Below are 21,903 nucleotides of genomic sequence, written 5' to 3'. Positions count from 1 at the left end.
TATTGCCGCGGGCTGCCAACCTTCAGGTTGCGTAGCAGTTTTAAATGCTGTAAACAGAACAAACCATGAAAGAGAAGAGCGTACATTATTTATCAAATCACGCCTTGAATAGAAACCTGTAGCAAGCTTTCGGGACGCATATATTTCGCTGATCAGCCGGCAGCCTTGGTGCGCATCATTGGCAGACTGTGTCCGAAAGCGATATTAAACGGTATCACAATGCTTTTTTATGAGATTAATCGACTCAAACCTATCAGACTTCGGAAAATAAGTGTGTAACATAAATTATGATGTAATTTTTTTTTCACAGAATATAATCATGTGGTATCTAATGAAAAGTCTCAATTAGTACTTTCCGAAACTGTTAATAGTTTTGACGGAAATTGTAAAACGCGAGTAAGAAGCCAAAACGTGCACGCTTAAAGTGAGGCAGGTCCCATTTTTGGAAACTACCTGCTTATATGAAATCTAGGCCTCAAAATAAGTCCTATTTCGATATCCAATCAAATAAAGTTACTAATAGTATATTACCAACTTTTTGAAATTGACTGAAACCCCCCTTCCCTTAAATGGTTTCTAAAATTTTCTAAAATTATAATCGTATGTACTTCACTAGATACATTTATGTAGTTCATGAAAAGAAAAACTATTAAAAATTATTTTTTTAGGAGCTCCAAACAGATAAAATCCCATAAGTTCATCCTATGAGTACTAGCATCAGCACAGAAGATAATATCGCCCATACGTATACTAAGTTTCATGGAAATCCGGCTATTAGTAGCAAAGTTATAGCAGTTCAAACTTATCAATTTCGCGCAAATAAACCGCATCTTAATCATCTTAATCCATGCAAATTAACCAGAATAATTGACATTCGAGTGAAATATTAAAGTACCATTTATGAAGAATCTACTTTTTCGTAGTCCTTTTTTGTATCGGTTGAAGGTGAACTTCTCCAGATTTGCATATGAGATCGACTATTATCAATACAGTGCTTTCCAGCTCAGATTAGGTATTTATGTAAATAGGTCTTAAAAAAACAGAGTACAATTGAATATTTAACTACGTACACGCGAAACTGTCATAGACTCATCGTTCCGCACATGTGGATACATAAAACCTTTTATACCTCAAGCGTCTAGCTTCCAGTTTCCCGATTTGTGTTAAAACTAGTTGTAGATTGACAAGGAGGCACAAATATTCTAAATGTTTTTTTAATTATTCAATAAGGCAGAGAGAGGTGAATTTGAGGATTACAACCAAACACCACACTGTACAATAGAGCGCCTACAAAGCAAGGAGCGATTCATGAAGGAGATTCTGTTGAAAAATGGAGACGTTTCTTAAAATCTGGTGAATCTTGTTGGGACCCTATAGAGACCCGACATTTGGACTCTGTAAAACGCCTAGTTGAGACAAACAAGGAGGTGGCTACGGTAGTCCTAGTGCTATCGACTGGATATAGACTGGGCTTTCGGTAGAACTCCTTTGAGTCTATGATATCAGCCGTAGTTCTGTCACCAATACTATGGTGTGCCATTTAGTATATGGGTCTGTGGTCTTAATGAACAAGGCAGAGTGTTACGCCTAAAAATTCGCCAATACAAAAAAATTTCTGCTCTCATAGCTAATGTAGTAGAGGAATAGTTTGTTTAGTGAACTCTGCGTTTAGTGGCGGGTTGAATTGATCAAATCTTACGATGAACTCCAGCAAAACCAGAGAGCACACATGGTGTACTCGATATATCTAGTCGTATGAAGAGCCATGCTTATCTATTAAGCTCTACTATGGCGATTAAAGGTACTATAAAACAGAGAAAAGCTACGACAGACTTGGCTCAGCTCCAAATACTTACTTTCCTCTGCATCAGAAGTGTTATGAACAGTAAAGTCACTCCTACCATGGATGTGTTGTTGTAACTGCCACCAATAAACCCTATAATAAAGGAAGACGCGAGGCTTGCAGCACGTATACTCCAACCTAGTGAAAATAGGCACCCGCGGCATACGAATGCAATAATGGGATTCCAAAGTGCGGAAAAAATATAGGCCTACTAAAGTCCATGTTCTCGTTAACAGCTGAACGTATCTAAAAGCTGTTGCATCACCTCAAACCAGATTTAAATTCATGTGGGATTGCTAGCAAAACCTCAAAATCCTGGCAACTAAAAACGAAATAGCATTGGAGTAGGTATCGGAACACAAAGGTACTGACGCTAATGAAAAAGTGTATGCACTGGCACAGAAATGGGTCCGAATCATTATTTATTGCATAAGAAACTGGACTTGCAATTAGAAAACCCGTGGTTGTAGAAACTATAAGGGACTGGGGAAGTAAACATAGTAGTAAATCATTGGGCAATAGTAATGGGCTGTATGCATAGCGAATTCACGGCCGAAATCTCGAAACTGAATGAAATCAAAATGATTCTGATAGGTCTAATAACGAATCACTATCTTTTAAGGAAGTACAGGATAGTCTACGCCTAACATGCAGCCTTTGCAATGAGGAGTACGAAACGGTTTATCATATCATACAAGACTGGACAATAACGGATACGGATCTAGTGCGCCTAGTCGAAAATCTCTGAATCCTAACAAATAGAATGGCACTATGACCTAATTGAACTTTAGTAGGGCATATATACAAAAATCAATCCTATAGAAATTATCTATCCATTCATTCATTCCAAGTAGGGAGTTACCTTTTTACTTTTAAAGTTACAACTTGTTTTCTTTTTGTGGATGGAGTTTGGCTGCTTGTCTGATATTTTGACAGCTCTCTTCCTCCGTCTCGTTTTTCTTATCAAGCGTATTCAGATATCATCGATACGGACCCTGGGTATCATCTCCAACCGCTGCTTCTGCTTTATCGTTTTTCAAGAAGACTGTAATTGTTTTTCAAGAAGACTTCATATAGAAGATTGCAGGAGCACTGCTTGAATTTGTATGATGGAAAGAAAGCATTACCCATTTTTCACGTTCCTTGATTATTTACGCCTGAAAAATTTCGGACATTTACTATGGTGTTAGTGTCGTGTATGTGTTAGGGAACGCAGATAGGGAGATAGGCAAGCATACGATAGAAAACAATCTAAGCGTTATTGGCACACCCACCAATTAGCTACCACGCACCTAACCCGCGTATTTGCAATGACATTCCGTGCCGCCGAGAAAGTCGATTTGTTCATTTTATATGAAGTCTCTCTAAGGAGGAACAAATCGCGTTTCTAGGCGGAGGCACAAAATCTTTTGTGCTTAGATTTAAAGTCGATAACATTTGGGTCTCCATACCCAACGAAAAAAACTTTAAATTTTCGTTTTTTTACTGATTTCATATCGGCAACTTTGCAAACATTCTGTTCCGCCTCCTTATTCCTAGTTGACAACTAGGAAGCGTATCCAATACGTTGTGGTAATCCTTTAGAAGTTACTAGCTCAATATATTCTTACACAGAGGTGTCCTTTCAATTGATCTTGTCAGCTGTAATATTGTCTATTATGATTGAATCACTTAAATGTAGAAGTAAACCGGCTTAAGAGGGCTTAAATAGCTTACTTTGGCTAAGGGAATGAAAGACTTACGAAATCTATTCAGGGTAATAAGAGCAAAAACCAACAAATCATAACTGAAACATTAGAGATTTATTTTACATGACAAAGAACAAATAATTTATTTCATTTCATTTCAACTTCATTTGTATTATACTTCAATTTAATAATTATCGTATTTGGTGTGGTCGGATCCGCGACCATGATTTCTTGCCCGTCTTTAAGACCTAATTCTCCAAGAGAACATGTAAGATTACATTTAGTCCTTTCTTCGATGCTTTTAACCGTTGACATGTACAGTGTTTTGCTTTTACCATCGATTAGAGTTGTTAAACCTTCAAATAACAAAATCAATACGTCAGGAAAGGTTAAGTTAAACCAATGACGTTTTGATAATCATACCTGGACTTTTCATTTGGAACTCCTGGTCTTCGCAGAGTTGCTTAATCAGATCTTCCAAAGTCGTGGTGTTGGGATCTTCGATTGATACTGACCGAGGAATGTTACTGCAAGCTAAACAGTCCGGCTTTCGTTCAGCTGCGTAAGTGTAAGTGTATATTCCATCGCCATCGTTAAATACCATGTAGTTATTGAGGAATTCATAACAGTTGGTAGCTACTTTAAAAGCCTGGAAGGTAAAAGAAAGTTTATAAAAAAAACTATTTCTACGCTATTAAGTTCTAGTAGAGCTGCTAACCTCAGTTGCACAAGCAGCGGCTATTACGGCATTCGTGCTTGCAACCGCCGGAATTATATGTTTAATTACACCTTGAACAAGCCTGAAATACAGGACCATTGTGAAATGAATTCCAATAATCAATTTAGTGTCTAAATGTTACAATGCATTTACCTATAAGAAAGTCCCGAAATATTAAACTGACTGGCACGTTCCAATGACTTCTCATAAATCCAAAGAATATGCTGGGGATCATCTCCATCTAATGGCGCTTTAAAAGGATTTTCCTTTTCCCATTGAATAACACGAACATATTCGATGCAGTGTTCAGGCAAACGTGGCGTATTCGCTAGAGTGCATAGCGGATATGTAACTTGCGGCGGGAATAGATCTAATGTACAGTCAATACAAGCACTGAGACCTGGTATTATAATTCGGGCATTCCCTTTGAATCCTTCAGTCCCACCATCAATTATTGGTATTACCGACTCTTGTTCTATAGACCCGTCATCATCATATTTCACTAATGATAACACCATCCCATTTATCCATCGTCGAGCAACAACGGAGTCTAAGCCACAGATTATAATGTGGAACTGTCGATAGAATTCCTCACCGTAGTCTTGAATTTTACAAAAATGTGGTGTGACATGGCATGTTGGTACCCTGAAATTTTGTGTATAATAATTGCTCATATGAATTTTTCTAAAAACTAGTCGTTGGGTGCGGAGGAATGTAGACTAAATTATTGAAAGGAAAGGTCATTTGCTTAATGAAAGTAAGGTATTTTAATGGACTCTTTAAAAGATTATTTAACTCTTTCAATATTTATTATGAATATTTTAATAGAATAGAATAAGCAACCACTGATTTTTTTAGTTTCGTAGGAAAGAAATATTTGGAGAACAATTCAAGATAGTGGATTTTGAGATTTTGACAAAGACCAACTCCCCCAAGAGATGACCATAGTCCCCCGACTTCCACTTTTACATTTTGTCTTCCGGCAGGACCATCCCGGCTCTTTCTAGCCAGGACTGTGTGACATTGCCAACTTCCATCAGACACGTCCCTTCGGGAGAATAAGGGAACGTACGGTGGGTGTGTTATCTGCATGCATCCGGAGATGTGCGTGTACGGCATGCTTATGCGCAGGCCGGGTAGGTTGGAACAAAAGGCCCACCCATGGATAAAAAACTTACGGTGGAGAGTGAAAGCAGACTCAGAATTCATCATATTAGGAGATAATGTTAGCCGCATTAGAAGATCCCAGAAAGGATACTTAATGTGGGAGCTCAAGAAATCCAAAGATGTAACCTTGGTAAATTTTTAACCCAATTAGGATACGAAGTGGGAAGAGTACAAAGCCGGAGATCACTGTAGTCTATGAAGATATAGATGAGATCCTTAGAAAGAAGGAGGTTCACGAGGACTTGGAAAAGCAGTTGGGCCTTGTCGGGCTACAAGAGTCAGCGACGATAATGTTAAGGAAAGTTTATGATGGAATACAAACCGCCATCAGCCTAGCAGTAGAGGCAGCATTCAAACTATCGGCAGCAGGGAGCGTGAGAGTTGGGTTATGTATTAGCTTAGAGGGCAGGTGGAATTGAAGCGATGCTCTAGAGATGCCTTGGCTTCGATTACATTGGGAAGCAGAGTTGGGCAAAATAGAGATTATGATTACCAATTGCATGATTACGTGATTATAATTATAATCAAGGTCTCGTGGTTATGATTGTAACCACGTAATCATACAATCACAAATCTATACGCGTGATTGTGATCATCATCATAATCATGATTATGATTTTACCCAACCCTATTGTGAAGACTTACACCAGCTCGAATGACAGGTCGAAGCAATGCATGTAGCGGAAGGCCATATCAACAAGGACTGCAGAGCTGTGGGCTTACGGAGAACAAGTTCTCCACGAAATAATGGAGCATCTGGAGAATGGATTGCCGGATATGAGCAGATCCTGAGTGTTGGCCGAAAATCATAACAGGGGATTTTAACGCCTAAGCTCTTGAATAGAGCAGCCGGACAACCAATGTGAAATTCCTGAACGCCACACACGAGAAGAGTTGCTTCGTAAGTCAGCGAGGACTATACTATACTAAACTATAACTTGCGTGGGAATCTACGGAGGGTTGTTTTACCCGGTTGGACGGCGAAACTTTTTAGGGGTTCGTTTCCGCGGCGTTGAAGCGCGACATACCTTTAGTTGATAAGACCAGAAAAAAAATCACCCAGATTAACCAATGGGTGTCGGAAGCATTCGATGTTGCTATACCCAACTACCCCCAATTAGCAAACCCAACTATTGATGGAACAACGACATCGTAACTTTCTGAGCCGTCGGTTTCCTGGCAAGCAGGGTTTACCAGAAGCTTATAACAAAGTCCGGTAGCGACGGTCGACGACTGCGGGACCTCTTAAAAGAGGTCATTCGGAAGAATAAAAAGGACTTGTTAAAACAAAGGTGCGATGCCAATATAAACCCCTGGGATGGGACCTACAGGTTGGTAATGGAAAGGGTACAATGATCCTTTCAGATGACATGCCCTCGCTTTCTGAAAGAGATTACTATTAGAGGTGTGCAAAACATTACCTTAGTAGGTAATGTGATATCACTTTTTGGAAAAGGTGTTATTATAAATATTAATATCACCAATATCGAATCTCATCCCCTAAAAAGTACATATGATGTTATATGATCAACTTTAAAGATTAACGTTCAGCAGTTCATAGTACCAAACATTACTTATTACTAGAATAACTTGGCATGTATTTATTACATTTAAAACATAAAGGATACGACTGCACCAAATAAGTATCACTGAAGAAGGAATTAACTTTTCATACAAGAGGAGAAAAAAAGCAAAAGACTCCATAAGAATATGCAAAGAGCACGGAATCCTGATTTTTGCGAACGTAATGCTCGAAAACAACCCAAAAACCAATCCGAAGCAAAACCGAAAACAGTCCAAAAGCCAAAGCTGAAGCTACCCTAAAGCAAATCCCAAGTTCGTCCAAAAATCAGTCCGATGTCAGCCCGATACTCGGCGTCGGCATCGACAACTACTGCCGCGAATTTTACTACAAAGAGCGCTAATTTTAGGCGATGCTATATTACAACATCACTTTTGTAATGAGATGATGCCGGGCAATGGGATGATGTTTGGTAATGGGATGATGTTTAGTAATGGGATGATGCTTGGTAATGCGGTATTGGTAGGTGATGTTATAATGCTTGTATCGCAATCGGTGATGGTAATGTAATATCATACTTTAAAGTGATATCACTTTTGTAATATTACATATATCACCCACCCACCACTAATTATTACCTCCGCCACCAAAAAGGCGAAAGACCGATAGACCACGAACCACGGAAAATATGTAGTGGAATTGGCGACAAAGCCCCAAATTTGGACGGCATCCCTAATAGAATTTTGAAACTGGTAGTGAGGACAAGTCCCGACCTTTTCATCCACACCTTCAATAATAATAATAATAATCGTTGGCGCAACAATCCATATTGGATCAGGGCCTTGAAGTGTGTTAGAGCACTTCATTTAAGACCGTAACGGTACACTAGGAGGCAATGTGGTCAGCATTACGCTCGCCCGAGATTATTACCCTGATTTGACTCAGGTACTCATTCACAGCTGAGTCGACTGGTATCCGACGTGAAATCACGATACAAATTCCACTGCCACCAGTGAGATTTGAACCGCGACCTTTCGTATGACAGCCTAGTGCTCTAACCACTGAGCTATCCGGACACCTTCAAGGTGTGCCTAAAACGAGGAATATTCCTTCCTCAGTAGTAAAAGCAAAAGTTAGTGTTGCTTTCAAACCCAATAAGATAAACTGGAGATCCGACTTCGTATCGCCGGACTGCATGTTGGATACATTGGGGGATATGATGGAAAGAGTGGAATGTTACCCAGCGTCGAAAGCGGCAATGGCTTATTGGCATGCCCACTCTACGGTGGTTGCAATAAGCATGGAGATGAAACTGACAAAAGACGCGCAAGTTCTTGCGGCCGCTGTGTCAAAAATGCATTCAACTCTACCAACTAGGACTGAATTAAATGAGTGTTGGCTGACATATGTAGGTGTTTCTGGATATCTAGTGAGGCTGGACGGGAATCATTTTTAAGAAAGGAGACGGAAAATATACTCTCACAGCAGGTATACCACAGAGCTCGGTATTGGGCTCTGACTGAAACGTTTTTATCGACTTCGCAGATGTCCTTGTTGTAGATGTGATAGCGAAGCATTCAGAGGACGTGGAAGTCTACACAACAGAGTTCTCGATCATACACCTAAGAAGCTTAGTCAGTAGATCTCTGCAGGGAAGATAAGATAAATTTACAGCACCGGCCTCCTGCTTGAACTATCCCTCTATTGTCTACGAAGGGTCCCAGGTAGCTGGAAATATTTGATTTGGCAAGCTTTCTGTGTTTACTTAGTTTTCCTAATTCCTCCTCGAAGTAAGATTTTTGCATTTGGCTGAGCATTAGGGCATTATCCAAATCCACTGGTATCAGTGTTCTTTGAATTGGATCATCATATCAGCCACCACACAATTGAGGCAAATATGGAATTATATTTGGCAACGTCCTAAAGAAGTTTGCATGATTAACCTCATATACGAAGTCCTTTACATCAACATCTCTTGTTACTTTGTCCTTCTCTTCTACGCCTATCCCGCCTAACGTGGAAGAGTGCTTAAAGTAGAGAGTTGGCGTACTCTAAGGCATTAATGCTGCTAAAACCATTGCTTTATTTGTGAAGATAAATGAATTATTACATGGCAACTCATGCACTTTCTCTGCGATTGTCCAGTTCTGGCTAGAGTCAGGATGCGGACGCTGGGTAAACCATTCTTTGGGGACCTCAGAGAAATTTCTAGCTGCAGGGTGGGAGAGCTGCTTTCCTTCGTGAATGCTGCGGGCTGGCTTTGAAAATCCGAGCCTGCTGGACTCTGCCTCCTTGCTCCCATAACAGTTACGGTCTTAGGAGTTCGTGGCATCAAAACGGCGCACCAAAGCGCTAATTGGGCTCGTCGGAGCGGCCACTGATACCTACCTGCCTACCTACATGGCAAAGCCATTTCACAGCCGTTTAAAAAAAATATTTCAGGATGTAAATTAAACCACCTGGGCTTTAAGCAAATTATGAAGAAATTCTCTAACGCAGAAAACACCTCTTTAGGTAGCTTTTTACATCAAGCATCGCAAACATTTTCATAGAATGACTAACCTTGCATTTATGAATGCAGCGGCGCGCTCGGCCTTCGAAAAACCGATATCATTCTTCCTGAACAAAAATTGCCGATTCAAGTTCGAAAGTTCAATAGTATCCATGTCTATGACATGAATATCATTGAATCCCATCAGAGCTACATCCTTCAACAGCTCGCAGCCTAGCCCGCCAGCTCCTGTAAATATAAAGAAAGGATATCGCATACTTGCCCATCAGAATTATAACATAAATCCAATAAGCCGGTCTTTCGTCACCGGCACTTACCGATGATCAATATTTTGCATGTTGTTGATAAAAACTCCAAATTCTCGGGAGATGCGCTGAAATTCGCATGGCAGAAAGGTCCAGGTCTTTCTGTGATTTTCCGTAGATGGCCAAACCGCTTAGACAGTTGGGGTAAATGTTCTACCGACGAATTGTTTACTTCCATATTGCAATCGACCGCCTCCGGTTGCTTTACAGTTGATTTGACAATTCGTATCTTCTTCGCGATTGCAAATCTTCCAATGTGGTTTGGTGATATCCGTTATGTGACAATTAAGGGGCATATTTTCAGCCATTCGAGATATTATAATAAGTTTCATTGGAAAGACTGAATAAGCTATTTTATCATTCTTTATGCATTTTCTTTGGGCGAAATGAATGTTCAAACGATGTTCTTTTATCTAATCTCCAAATACACCAACCACACCTGGCCTGCCATCTAAGCGTTCAAATGAAAAACGCGCAGACATTTGTATCCACTGAACAAGGAATGTAGGCCATGTTTTTTCCATTCCTCTCTTGCCTCATTTTTCATTCTGCCGCGTCGCATGTAATTTGATTTGTCCGAGCGAAGTTTCGTTGAAAATTTGCAATATTTCGAAATGGCCGAGGAAAAGGAAGTTGTAGAGAAAACAATCGCTGAAGATTTGGTCGTGACAAAGTATAAATTGGCAGGAGAGATCGTAAACAGTAAGTAGTGGGCAAGTTTTTCCAAGTAAAAAGTTGAAGAGCGGCCACGCGGCGGACCATCTTCGTTTCATCCTTAACCCTGTCTTTGGTGTGTGCTTTTCGTAATTTCGAATTTACTATGGATTTACCGAACGTGCAAGGTCGTCGTTGGGGGAATTCGTCCTTTTCGTGGGGAGAAGTGAGTGATAAACATTGACACGGCGGCGGGTGTTGTAATTTGCACTGTTGGCGGTTCGTCCGATTGCATTGAACTTTCTAATTTAAGTTCGCGTGTCTCATGCTTCCTCTCACTTTCACTGTGCTGAAAATAAACTTGAAAGGGTTGTTGCAGATAATTTTGAACTGTTGTGAAATTATGTATTGAAATCTGAGTGATGTCAACTTGTAGGAAACACCTCCAGGCGGTTTTCTTGAAACGAGTTGGAACATTGACAGACAACTAACTTTGGAAGCAGATAAAATGTGGTGCCCTCAGTGAATGGCTATCTGAGCCTGGCATGAGGATGTGATCACGTAGAAGTTGATTAGGATTTCACAGTCTGACTAAATGGAATCAAGCTAATGCAGCGATAGAATCTGTTTTGCGATTCAAATTGCCGAGGTTACAATACAGCTTGAAGATTCCTTGCGACTTGCAGCGAAATGCTATTCTGAGTTCAACAGTACAATAAACTCTTGTTTCCCTCAGAATAATTTTTCAGTGAAATATTCAACAGATTTTCTCATTCTTGGTAATCAAAATGGATTATGAGTTTATAGCCCAGATCCTCTAAACTTACATAATTTGGCCACTTAACGCTCCCCTATCGCATCTCCAGTATTCATTATGAATCTAAAACTCAGAGTATCAACGGTAGGACTTTACCGTTATTATAAATGATTCTATTTTTTGGTAAACGACCAAAAGGCAGTCCGAAACAACGGTGACTTGATGGGCTGAATGGGGATTTAAAAGCCACGAGATTGCATCCTGATAGGGCCAATTGGCGAGGCTTATCACGACGAGCCGACCCCCCCTTTTGAACAGGACAAAGGCAGAAGAAAAAAGAAGATAAACGGTTCCATTTTTGGGCGGGCTGAAAATAGTTCCATAATATACATGTTGACTATATATTTCCTTGGTAAAGTTTTTACATTTGGGTAAAAGTGCTTTGTTTTTATGTTCATTTTGTGGCTTCGATTTCCTTACGTTGTTTTTTTTCGAAACGCCTTGTCCCTATTAACAGAATTGAGAAGTCGAGTTTTCATAATCTCCACCGCACACCACGAAGAGCGTTTGACATGAACGGGAAAAGGTGTGGTAATCACTTGGCAACAGATGCGGACTTTCGTAGGCGTGTGAATCCCGACGTTATCCAGCTGGAACATAGCAGATAACTCCCTTACATTGCCTTTTTTCGTCGCCGATCCTGATTTCGCTACAGTGATGCTTCGTGGGCCGACAACTATGATCAATTTACATTTTCGCATGTTACTTATGCCACGTCGCCACTCATCATCCGTTTTGAAAATGTTTCTATTTCATTTAACTTGCCCAAGGAAAAGTAAATGGAAATACCGTCCAATACGATTTTTTTTTTTTTGAGACAACTCGTGCGGCGTCGAGTTTCTCCGTGAAGCCAGCCTTATGCAATTTTCACCCCTGGGCTATGCTACAAAAGTTCACATACCGGTCTACTTTGAAAATCTTCTGAATTATGTCGACATTTTGAATTATTAATCTTCCAAGGAGCGCTCCAATTTTGATATCATAATAACCGAAATGGAGTCGTTGAAACCATAGGCAGCATTGACTCTTTCAAGAAACAAAACTGTAAAATATAGCATATCTTCTTTTTATTTACTTTCATATTCGACATGAACTACATTGTCCACAATTTCCAAAAAATACATTACGAGGTATATGTCCCTTACGTCATTTGACGACAAAATAATGCCTGCTATTCACGAACGCCGATGGTATCCAGTTGGCTTGCCATTTGGATTGTACAAGCGGTGATCGCTTGAAAAACAATTCGACCATCCTAAAGTGGATCAGGTAAACTGGTATATGTTGAAACGCTGCCTAGGCAGCGAGCGAGAGTTATAATCGCATCTTCATCCTTGAGAAACATTTTTTTATGAAAGCTTACACACAGAAATAGCTCAAATATATATTTCAACCCCTTTCATAGTCAGAGTTGAACCGATGGTTCTGCCATCGGACTTGCCGGTACGTGTATGGTGTTTTCAAAACAACAGGCGGCCGGATGGTTTTTGGACGATTCAGGCGTAACTGACAGGCCCTGCCAGATCGTAATGATAGGCATAATGGATTTCCTTTCCCACAAATGTAATAATAAAATGATATGCTGCTTGTTCAACTCCTTATTCGGTATTGTGCCATTCAGTATTTAGTGGGCGAATTTGCTTCAATTCAGTCTTACGCGAGCTGTCTCGTGATTTTAGTGTCTAATATTATAAAAACAAATTAAAACATAGAAAAAATAAAACTATAGAACAAAATCGTAGTTAATTTCCTATCCTACGATGGAGCAAGTAAAATCTTTCGAATGTTCAAGTTTCGCCTTGGAAAAAAGCCATCAAGGGACAAACTCCTGATTCCATTTATATTAGCCCTTTATTTGGAATCCTCTGTGCAAGGAAGGTTTGATAGTCATTCTAAATGACTGTTATCAGCGTAAGGAAAGGAGCCAAGTGATCTGGAAACGTGTCCCAATGCGAATTGAGCGTTAAGGCGACATTCAGCACTGAATGAGTGGTGTTACCATCTTATAGAGATTTGTGGTAGGTCAAGTTTGTTGTTCAATGAGAGAAATTTGGGTTGCAAACAATGACCTCTTGCGAGCATTCTCTGTATCTGTTAATGGGATCACCATAACACGAGACTGTCACATAAACCTTCACCTTTGTGTAATGTAGAAAGAAGATCGGTGGTGAAATTTTACTAGTTGAAAAGAGATTTCTTTGCTGCATGTGCAGGGGCGGCCCTATCAACACCATTGTTAACATTGTTGATAATAATATTGTAGTGGGACAGAATTGTTCAATAGTTTGTAGTTTATTTTGAACGGACCTTGTAACTTGCAACCAAAATAATTATAAGGTCTACAAATAAGTTCTGTCGGTTTTCACAATAGATGGCGTAGCTTGTTTTTTATTCCATTGATCCACATTTCCAAACATTCATCGGAAAGCTACTGGCAATAGGCACAATTTTGTACCAAATAATGTGTTTTTGCGGGGAGTTCTACTTCATTATTTCAATATGAAGAAAAAAGCAACCGAAAGTCATCGCATTTTGGTGGAAATTTATGGTGACCATGCTCTATCTGAACGAACGTGTCAGAGGTGGTTTGGACGGTTTGAAAGTGGCAATTTTGACTTGGAAGACGAAGAGCGTGCCGGACGGCCAACAATTTTTGAAGATGAAGAATTAGAGGCATTGCTCGACCAAGATCCATCGCAAACGGAAGAAGAACTTGGAAAAACACTTGGAGTCACTCAGCAAGCCATTTCCAACCGTTTAAAAGCAACGGCAATGATCCGAAAGGTCGGAAATTGGGTTCCGTATGAACTGAAGCCAAGAGACGTCGAACGCCGTTTTTCACGTGCGAACATCTGCTCCAACGACAAGAAAGGAAGGGTTTTCTGCAACGAATAGTTACTGGCGATGAAAAGTGGATCCATTACGATAATCCCAAGCGTCGGGCAACGTGGGGATACCCCGGCCATGCCTCGTCATCGACGGCCAAAGCGAATATTCATGGTGAGAAGATCATGCTGTGTATATGGTGGGACCAGCTGGGTGTGGTATACTATGAGCTGCTAAAACCGAACAAAACGGTCACGGGCAAACTCTACCGACGTCGAATGATGCGTTTGAGCCGCGAACTCAAAAAAAAACGGGCGCAATACCAGCAAAGGCATGATAAAGTTATTTTGCAACATGACAATGCTCGTCCACATGTTGCACAGCCCGTTAAAACATATCTAGAAACGTTGAAATGGCAAGTCCTACCCCACCCGCTGTACTCTCCAGACATTGCTCCTTCTGATTACCATTTGTTCCGGTCGATGCAGCATGGCTTGGCTGACCAGCACTTCTCCAATTACGATGAACTCAAAAAATGGCTCGATGAGTGGATAGCGGCCAAGCAGGCCAATTTTTGGCGCGATGGTATCTATGAATTGTCTGAAAGATGGAAGAAAGTTATGGCTAGCGATGGGCAATACTTTGAACAATGAATGTATAACCAATTTTTCAAAATAAAGCTTCAAATTTAAAGAAAAAACCGACAGAACTTATTTGTAGGCCTTATAGTTTTTGATTTGTTGATTTGCTTTTGACAAGTTATGTATGTTAATCTGGAGGATTTTCACCATTCATCAGTTTGATAAACATGCACATGCAGAGATGATGTCTCATCTACAGATTTATCGAGAGGGAGAAGTAAATAGAAAATGGTTCTTAGGCTTATATTTTTGTGGCCACTTCATTTAAGGTTGTGAGAAATTTGCGATTTCCGGCAAACTATGAAATAGGGAGGGTTTGAAGACCTCGGACACTTTTACTGGCGCTACTAGCTTGTTTGGAACATCTAGTTAATTATCTTTGATCGAAATCTTGTTTTTTTGTTTGCGGCGTTGGAGCGGTTATCGTGCATATTCTCATGGATGTGATTTTTGGGAAGTTTTGGAAAAATGTCACCAAGGTGTTTGGGCTCAGTAGTTCAAACCTGTTAGCTTTTCCAATGAAAACGTTCCTAATTGCATTCAGTTTTACCAGCGCAATATCACATTACCGCGATCAAAATATCACAAAACATTACCACATCAAAGTATCACTGATATTACTCTTGTGATAGGTCACAATTCTTAATGGCTGCGCGGAGAATAAATGGCGGCGACGGTTGTGGACTTCCAAGCTGACGCCGAATATGGCTTGCGAATCTATTAATGTTATGATTCCCTGTACTTTTATTTGGTTTTGGGCAAGCTCAAGTGGTTAGAGCGCTAGGCGCCGTAGCGGGAGGTTCAGTTCAAATATCAAATAGATATCGGATACCAGTCGACTCAGTTGTGAATGAGTACCTGAGTCAAATCAGGGTAATGATCTCGGGCGAGCATAATACTGACCACATTGCCTCCTACAGTGTACTGTAGTGTACCGTTACGCTCTTGAATGAAGTACTGTACTGTTTTACTTTTTCTATAAGTATTCTACTGTATGTAAATATATGCTGCTATTTGAGGGAGGTGATCATCCCTGCTAGTTGTCGTATCGTATCATCGGGGTACTTGGACGAGCCAGATATCTTTGGACGTGTTGATCAGAAGGCGGAAGTGGCAGTCGAAAGGCCACATTGAGAAAGACAGCAATATTAATGCGGGTTATCCCATGCAAGGGATCTCACTATGCCAGGATGGTCGGCGAATAGGTCGATTTAGAATTAGGTAGCGTAGTGCACTGGAGAAAGTTTCTGGATCATGAGGAAAGTTAAGACACTTTGCCAGGAATCGGCAGCGATTCCGCGTGGATGTGGTTCACGCGTAATGCCCCACATAAGGGATCGTGGTAAACATATTCTTGTATAACCGAGAGTTATAAGCTTTGGAAAGACAAATCCATAGAAATTAAGTTCGATAGTATAGATGGTATATATTCTTATGAGTTGCCGGGACTGCGACGATTTAGTACCACCCTAGCTAGCTTCATTATTCAAAGATTCTTCGTAGATTTACTCCACCGTGAAGAAAGAAGAGTCCTTTTAATCACACCAAATCTCCGAGATAAATGACTTGAGGTATAGCGTTGATTTTAGTTTTGCTGACAAAGTGATTGGCGTTAGTTCACTGTGTCAAAGAACATTCGCACTCTTGGGAAACCAACCTTATGCACTCCCAGGAAATTAATCCTTTGAGATCGGTTTACTGTCTCTCTGTCTGTCACGCTTATTTTTTTCGGAAACGGTTATAGCGATTGGCACCGAATTTGGTGGAAAGTTGGCATCTATAAAAGCTCACGTATACAGTGATTCACATCATTCTACGTCGAATTTAAGGGGATTCCCCATACATGCAATAGGGGCGGGTACATTTTCTCCCACCAAATATAGTCATGTGCGCTATCAAATGAAAATTCTTGATTAGTACTTTCCGAAGCCGGTCTTAATTTTGACATTTGTTGGAAAAGTAGGGAGTGCCGAGATTAAAATTGCCCATTTTTTTCACGAAATCATTCTCAGAAACTACCCAACCGAAGAATCTGGAAAACAGGAGGCTGCCATTATATGGTACCTAGGGTCCGAAATTCACTCTATACCGATAACTGTTCAAATAAAGTTATTAATAGTATATTACTATAATTCATCTTAGAATTACAAAATGCAACAATGTAGGCTATAGCATGATCCTACCAAGTTTGGGGAAAATTGCATTATTACGAACAAAGTTGTAATTGGTCACAGTTGTTGCCTCTGTGCAAATTCAAGACTTTATCATGGAATGGAATGGATCTTCTCATATAATATGCATATATTATGTGGTAGGTTCTAATGGGACAAATGTTCACTCAATGTTTTATAAGAGAAATACACCTTTCAAATCCCAAAAAAAATTTGAGACTGTAAGTTTTGCAGAAAAAGCCATGTTAGGGTATGTTTAGAATTGTGCCGGGGTGGGATTCACATTGTTTGGCAGTCGGTCAGTTCAGGTTATCTACCGTCCGATAGACAATATACATATGTAGACCTGCCACTGTCAAGAGGTATTTGGATCACGTAAGTAGTCAGTTTTAAACTTAGGCTCTGCAGAAGTCCGAAAGCCCTTGTGGTCCATACTTTGAGAGAATTTTTAATCATCATCAACGTCGAAACAGCCAGTGTATGGTCTAGGCCTAACTTAATAAGGAAGTCCAAACATTCCGTTTTTGCCCTGAGATTCACTAATTTATGAGCTGCCGGTTCCTACGCCATCATTCTATCTGAGTCAGGGTCTGTTATATCTTCATTTTCTCCATAATATTTCGTCCCTATAGATTTTCCGTGCTGGATTATTCTCATCCTTAGGGACTAGTTGTATCGGCTGTCGCAGCTGAATTTTTCTCGTTACCAAGTGGTCGTGATATTCCTCATAAATTTCATCGTTATTTAGACTACAATATCGTCCTTCTCGTGTAGAAGGCGAAAAATTCTCCGGAGGATTCTCTTCTCGAACACAATCAATTTATCTTGCCAAAAGCCTATGGGTCCTCTGCTTCCTGAGACACCTAGATGTTATATAGCCGTTCAGAATATAGTGACTCATCCTTCCTTAATTACTTGGCCAACTTTGAGGGAACATAAGTTGTAAAGTGGTAAAGACCGCCCCTTTCCTCAACTTTCCGTAATTATGTTGCATGGTCGCCAAATTTTTGATATGGGAACCAGCGTTTCCGAAGCCTTCTGTAAAACATTCACGTTTTTTACGACAAATCAATTGTAGAACCTCTACATTTACATTAATGTCCCCTTCCCTGTCGAAGCGCATGCATTTCGGTGTCAAATATCAGAATTTCTATTCATAGGTCTATCAATTTTCTGGTGTAAAATCAATTTTTGAATTTGGGTATAGAACAATGCGGTTCCTTGACAATGAATATTTTATTTTATTAAGAATCAACTGAAATATTCCTATAAAGTTGCCTTTAGTATCTCCGGTTCGCTGGATTCAATTATTTTCTTTTAAACTGTTTCATGTGCCTCAAAACTAATCTAAATCATCTGATCCTTCTAGGAACATTAAAAACTATTGTTGATTTATGCGTCGTAGATGCTTCAGTTCGAGATATTTGTACAAAAGGCGACGCTCTTCTTCTAGAAGAAACCGGAAAAGTAAGTATATTTAATTTGTAAACGTTTGACCATTTGCAATGAAAATTGTCCCATGATTAAAACTTAGCGCTTGAGGAATGCGACAATAACGGATGTGATGAAGGATCCCGTTGCAAAATGGGATCTTTCTGCATTGTTTCGTTTGCAGACCTGTCATGGAAGTTGTTGAAACTCCCGATGATTGTAAGATTATGAGATCTGAGGACACGGTGTTTTTTTTTTTTTATTTTCAATTAAATTTTCAAAGGAAAGTTTAGTCATACATGCGTATATTGCTATATTCGACAGGTTTACAAAAAAGAAAAGGAACTGAAGAAAGGTATTGCATTCCCGACATGTTTATCTGTAAATAACTGCGTATGTCATTTCTCACCAACGAAGAACGATCCGGACTACGTTCTTAAGGATGGTGACGTTGTGAAAGTGTAAGTATTTTCATATAGTTGGAAGTGGATGTCTAATGTAGTAGATGAATATTTAGCGATCTCGGTGCGCACATTGATGGTTTCATTGCTGTTGCTGCACATACAGTCGTGGTTGGTTCCTCCGCCCAAAACAAAGTGACGGGTAGGAAAGCTGACACAGTATTAGCTGCATATTGGGCTGCGCAAGCCGCTATTAGACTTCTAAAAGCAGGCACAGGCGTAAGTTAATTTCCTTCCGGTCTATTAACTATTATCCATGAACGGTGGCTAACAAGAAATTTCCTTTTAACAGAACTATGCGATAACTGAAGCGGTGCAAAAAATAGCGGAATCATTCAAATGTAAACCTATTGAAGGCATGTTAAGTCATCAACTTAAGCAATTTAAAATCGATGGTGAAAAAACGATAATTCAAAATCCCAATGAAGCGCAAAGGAAAGAACATGAGAAGTGTGAGTTCGACACACACGAAGTTTACGCAATCGACGTTATTGTGAGCTCTGGGGAAGGAGTGGTATGTATTTCATATCGGAGATGAATCAGAAGAAGTAGTAGCTTATTGATTGAATAATTTGCAGGGTCGAGAGAAGGATACTAAAGTGGCAATATACAAGAAAACCGAGGAAAACTACCAGCTGAAATTGAAGGCATCGAGAGCGTTATATGCCGAAGTAAATTGAGCATATTTTGTGCCTTAATGTATAAATACTAAAGTTTTATTAAAAATTTACAGGTCAAATCAAAATACGGATCCATGCCATTCAACCTTCGACACTTCGAAGAAGAAACAAAAGCGAGAATGGGAGTTGTTGAGTGTGTATCCCACAAAATGATTGAACCGTTCCAAGTCCTGTACGAAAAGCCAAGTATGTTTCATTTTTATATTCACTATTCATAGATTACTTTTACGCAAAGAAAATTGCGCGAAATAATTCGATGTGAATTTTCACGTTCAGACACTTTGCAAGATCAAAACGAGAACGTATATCATGTCAATTCTGTTTCATAGTGTAATTTGTGCACTATGATTTCTTCATGATAGCTCCCAACACAAAAGCGATACAGAAATTTGCTTTGCTAGATTCGAAAATAACATCTTAAAAATTTTTGGTTTACGTTTTCTTTCACACATTTAGTTTACTTTCAGGTGAAGTTGTAGCTCAATTCAAACACACAGTGCTGCTGATGCCTAACGGTGTGAATTTGGTGACTGGTCTGAATTTCCAAGAAAACATTTTCGAAAGCGAGCATAGCATTACAGAGCCAACACTTAAGGTGAGAAATCTTTCATTAATTTGGATGGATTTTAAAAAAGAATTGCAAGTTAACGTATCCTTTAAATGAATCAAAATTTGAAGGACTCAATACTTGCAAAATGAAAAGATTGACTTCATTCAATTAACTGTTTGTGATTTGTGTTGCAAGCAAATGAAGTTTTCTCGACATATGTCCCATTTGAAGTTTAATTGCTCGCGGGTTAGTTTCCAGTTCCATTCAAAATATAATGTAAATGGAATCTTTTGGAGGAGGGTAGTTTTGGGAACACTACTGCCCTCTTGAAAGAAAGAAGCAGTTCAAATAAAATTGGAGACTAACCACGCTAATGTTAGTAAATTATTGGAAATGAAAGAATCGGGATATGAACATTCACAATTTTATTTTCCAATGAAACAATCTAATTGAAAATTCCTCTAAAATTTCAGGAGCTGGTCCACTCTGCCATAAATCCCAACAAAGCGGCTAAGAAGAAGGGAGCCAAGAAGAAGCCTGGCGATTCAGAAGCTGCCGCAGCCCCTGGAGCAGCAACGGCTGCATCGGCGAACACACCATCACCTGCTGTAGAAACGAAAGCATAACGTGGATTGCAATGAACAAGACACATCTAAAATAGTTCATTTAAATTTTTTAAATAATTACGAATTCGCGTAATTGAAATGAAAGAGAGTATCCGTGAAACAAGAGAGAAATGAACAGTTATAATCGACAACAGACCTGACGCAACAGTAACAAAAAAAAAGCTACAAAAGTGATCAACCGATATCATTATTGTATAATAATTCTTCCCGTTTTTTCATTACTTTTATTTTGTCACCTTTTTTTAATATTTTCGATGAAATTCAAGAACAAAAAAGAACCAGTTGATTCCGTACATAATTTGGAAATGAAAAGTACGGAAATAAAATTGATAACAAAACAGATTGTTGTGTTTTATTTGATCTAATCCAATGATACTTAAAACAGCAAAGGCTTGATGTAGGTCGAATTTACAGGAAGGAATCGCTGTAAATCGACAACCTACTGAGGCAATACTCTTTGTATTTGTTCCCGCTAGTCGTCAGCTTAGACTAAATCCACACGTTTTTCGATGAATGATGACGAAAATTTCTAGGTTGGGGCTTTAAGAGTGCACCTGCATAATTTACGGATGATGTTAATTGGATTTAGTTCCGGGGGTTCCTAATAAAACCAGTCTTCTCTAAAATGCCGTATTACCAAAGCACCGAAATGTGCAAATATTTGCTTTTATAATATCTGCAAATATATCCACAGAATTGTATTGGAATGTTGCTTTGATGCACAAAACCCTCTTGTAGGATGATTCAATTTTGCGGCTTGGAATGTCAGTGACTGGACTATAGGCAATTAGTTCGAAAATAAACCGTTTCAAAAATAAGGCATAATGGAAGAAATAACCAGAGGTTCTGGGACATCGTGCGTAATAGGCCCGTTTATAGTAAATAGAACTTATGGAACAGCTGTTTAGCAGGGCTGGTCATGTGGTTGGTTCGCGGATGGTAAGTCTCTGGGCTGGTTTGAAAATTGGAAAAGGATTGTTGATAATGCGTTACTGGAGTGGTTGACATGAAATCGTACATCGGTATTTTCCTGTTATAGCGTTTCAGTTCCTCGTCATACTGTTGTGAACCTGTCATAGCGGTATGACCCGAAGTTAGTGAGATAACTCGGAAGAAACTGGACTGACTGATGGTTAGCCCAACAAACCATATTTGGACGTCAGGGCCTTGAAGTGTGTTAGAGCACTTCATTCAAGACCGTAATGATACACTACGGTACACTGTAGGAGGCAATGTGGTCATCATTGCGTTCGCCCGAAATTATTACCCTAATTTGACTCAGGTACTCATT

General features: G+C 39.6%; 2 protein-coding genes across 2 annotated transcripts; one reads left to right on the top strand and one right to left on the bottom strand.

Annotated features, from left to right (window-relative positions):
* Window positions 1–3,626: 3,626 nt before the first annotated feature.
* LOC119648263 (nedd8-activating enzyme E1 catalytic subunit) lies at window positions 3,627–9,990 on the bottom strand. The gene is made up of 6 exons (XM_038049914.1): window positions 9,768–9,990; window positions 9,501–9,678; window positions 4,403–4,894; window positions 4,250–4,331; window positions 3,955–4,180; window positions 3,627–3,887 (listed from the first exon to the last, which is right to left on the bottom strand). Exons 1-6 carry the CDS (start codon window positions 9,931–9,933, stop codon window positions 3,679–3,681), a joined length of 1,353 nt encoding a protein of 450 aa, XP_037905842.1. The 5' UTR covers window positions 9,934–9,990; the 3' UTR covers window positions 3,627–3,678.
* Window positions 9,991–10,369: 379 nt separating this feature from the next.
* LOC119648264 (proliferation-associated protein 2G4) lies at window positions 10,370–20,954 on the top strand. The gene is made up of 9 exons (XM_038049916.1): window positions 10,370–10,457; window positions 18,234–18,331; window positions 18,620–18,756; window positions 18,813–18,975; window positions 19,049–19,270; window positions 19,335–19,427; window positions 19,490–19,622; window positions 19,904–20,031; window positions 20,460–20,954. The coding sequence occupies exons 1-9, from the start codon at window positions 10,370–10,372 to the stop codon at window positions 20,610–20,612; spliced, it is 1,215 nt and encodes a 404-aa protein (XP_037905844.1). The 3' UTR covers window positions 20,613–20,954.
* Window positions 20,955–21,903: the final 949 nt, after the last annotated feature.

The sequence above is a fragment of the Hermetia illucens genome, chromosome 2 (assembly GCF_905115235.1).
Source record: "Hermetia illucens chromosome 2, iHerIll2.2.curated.20191125, whole genome shotgun sequence".
Classification (NCBI taxonomy): Eukaryota; Metazoa; Arthropoda; class Insecta; order Diptera; family Stratiomyidae; genus Hermetia; species Hermetia illucens.
The sequence above is the reverse complement of the archived record's forward strand: the minus strand, read 5'-3'. Positions and strand labels throughout refer to the sequence as shown.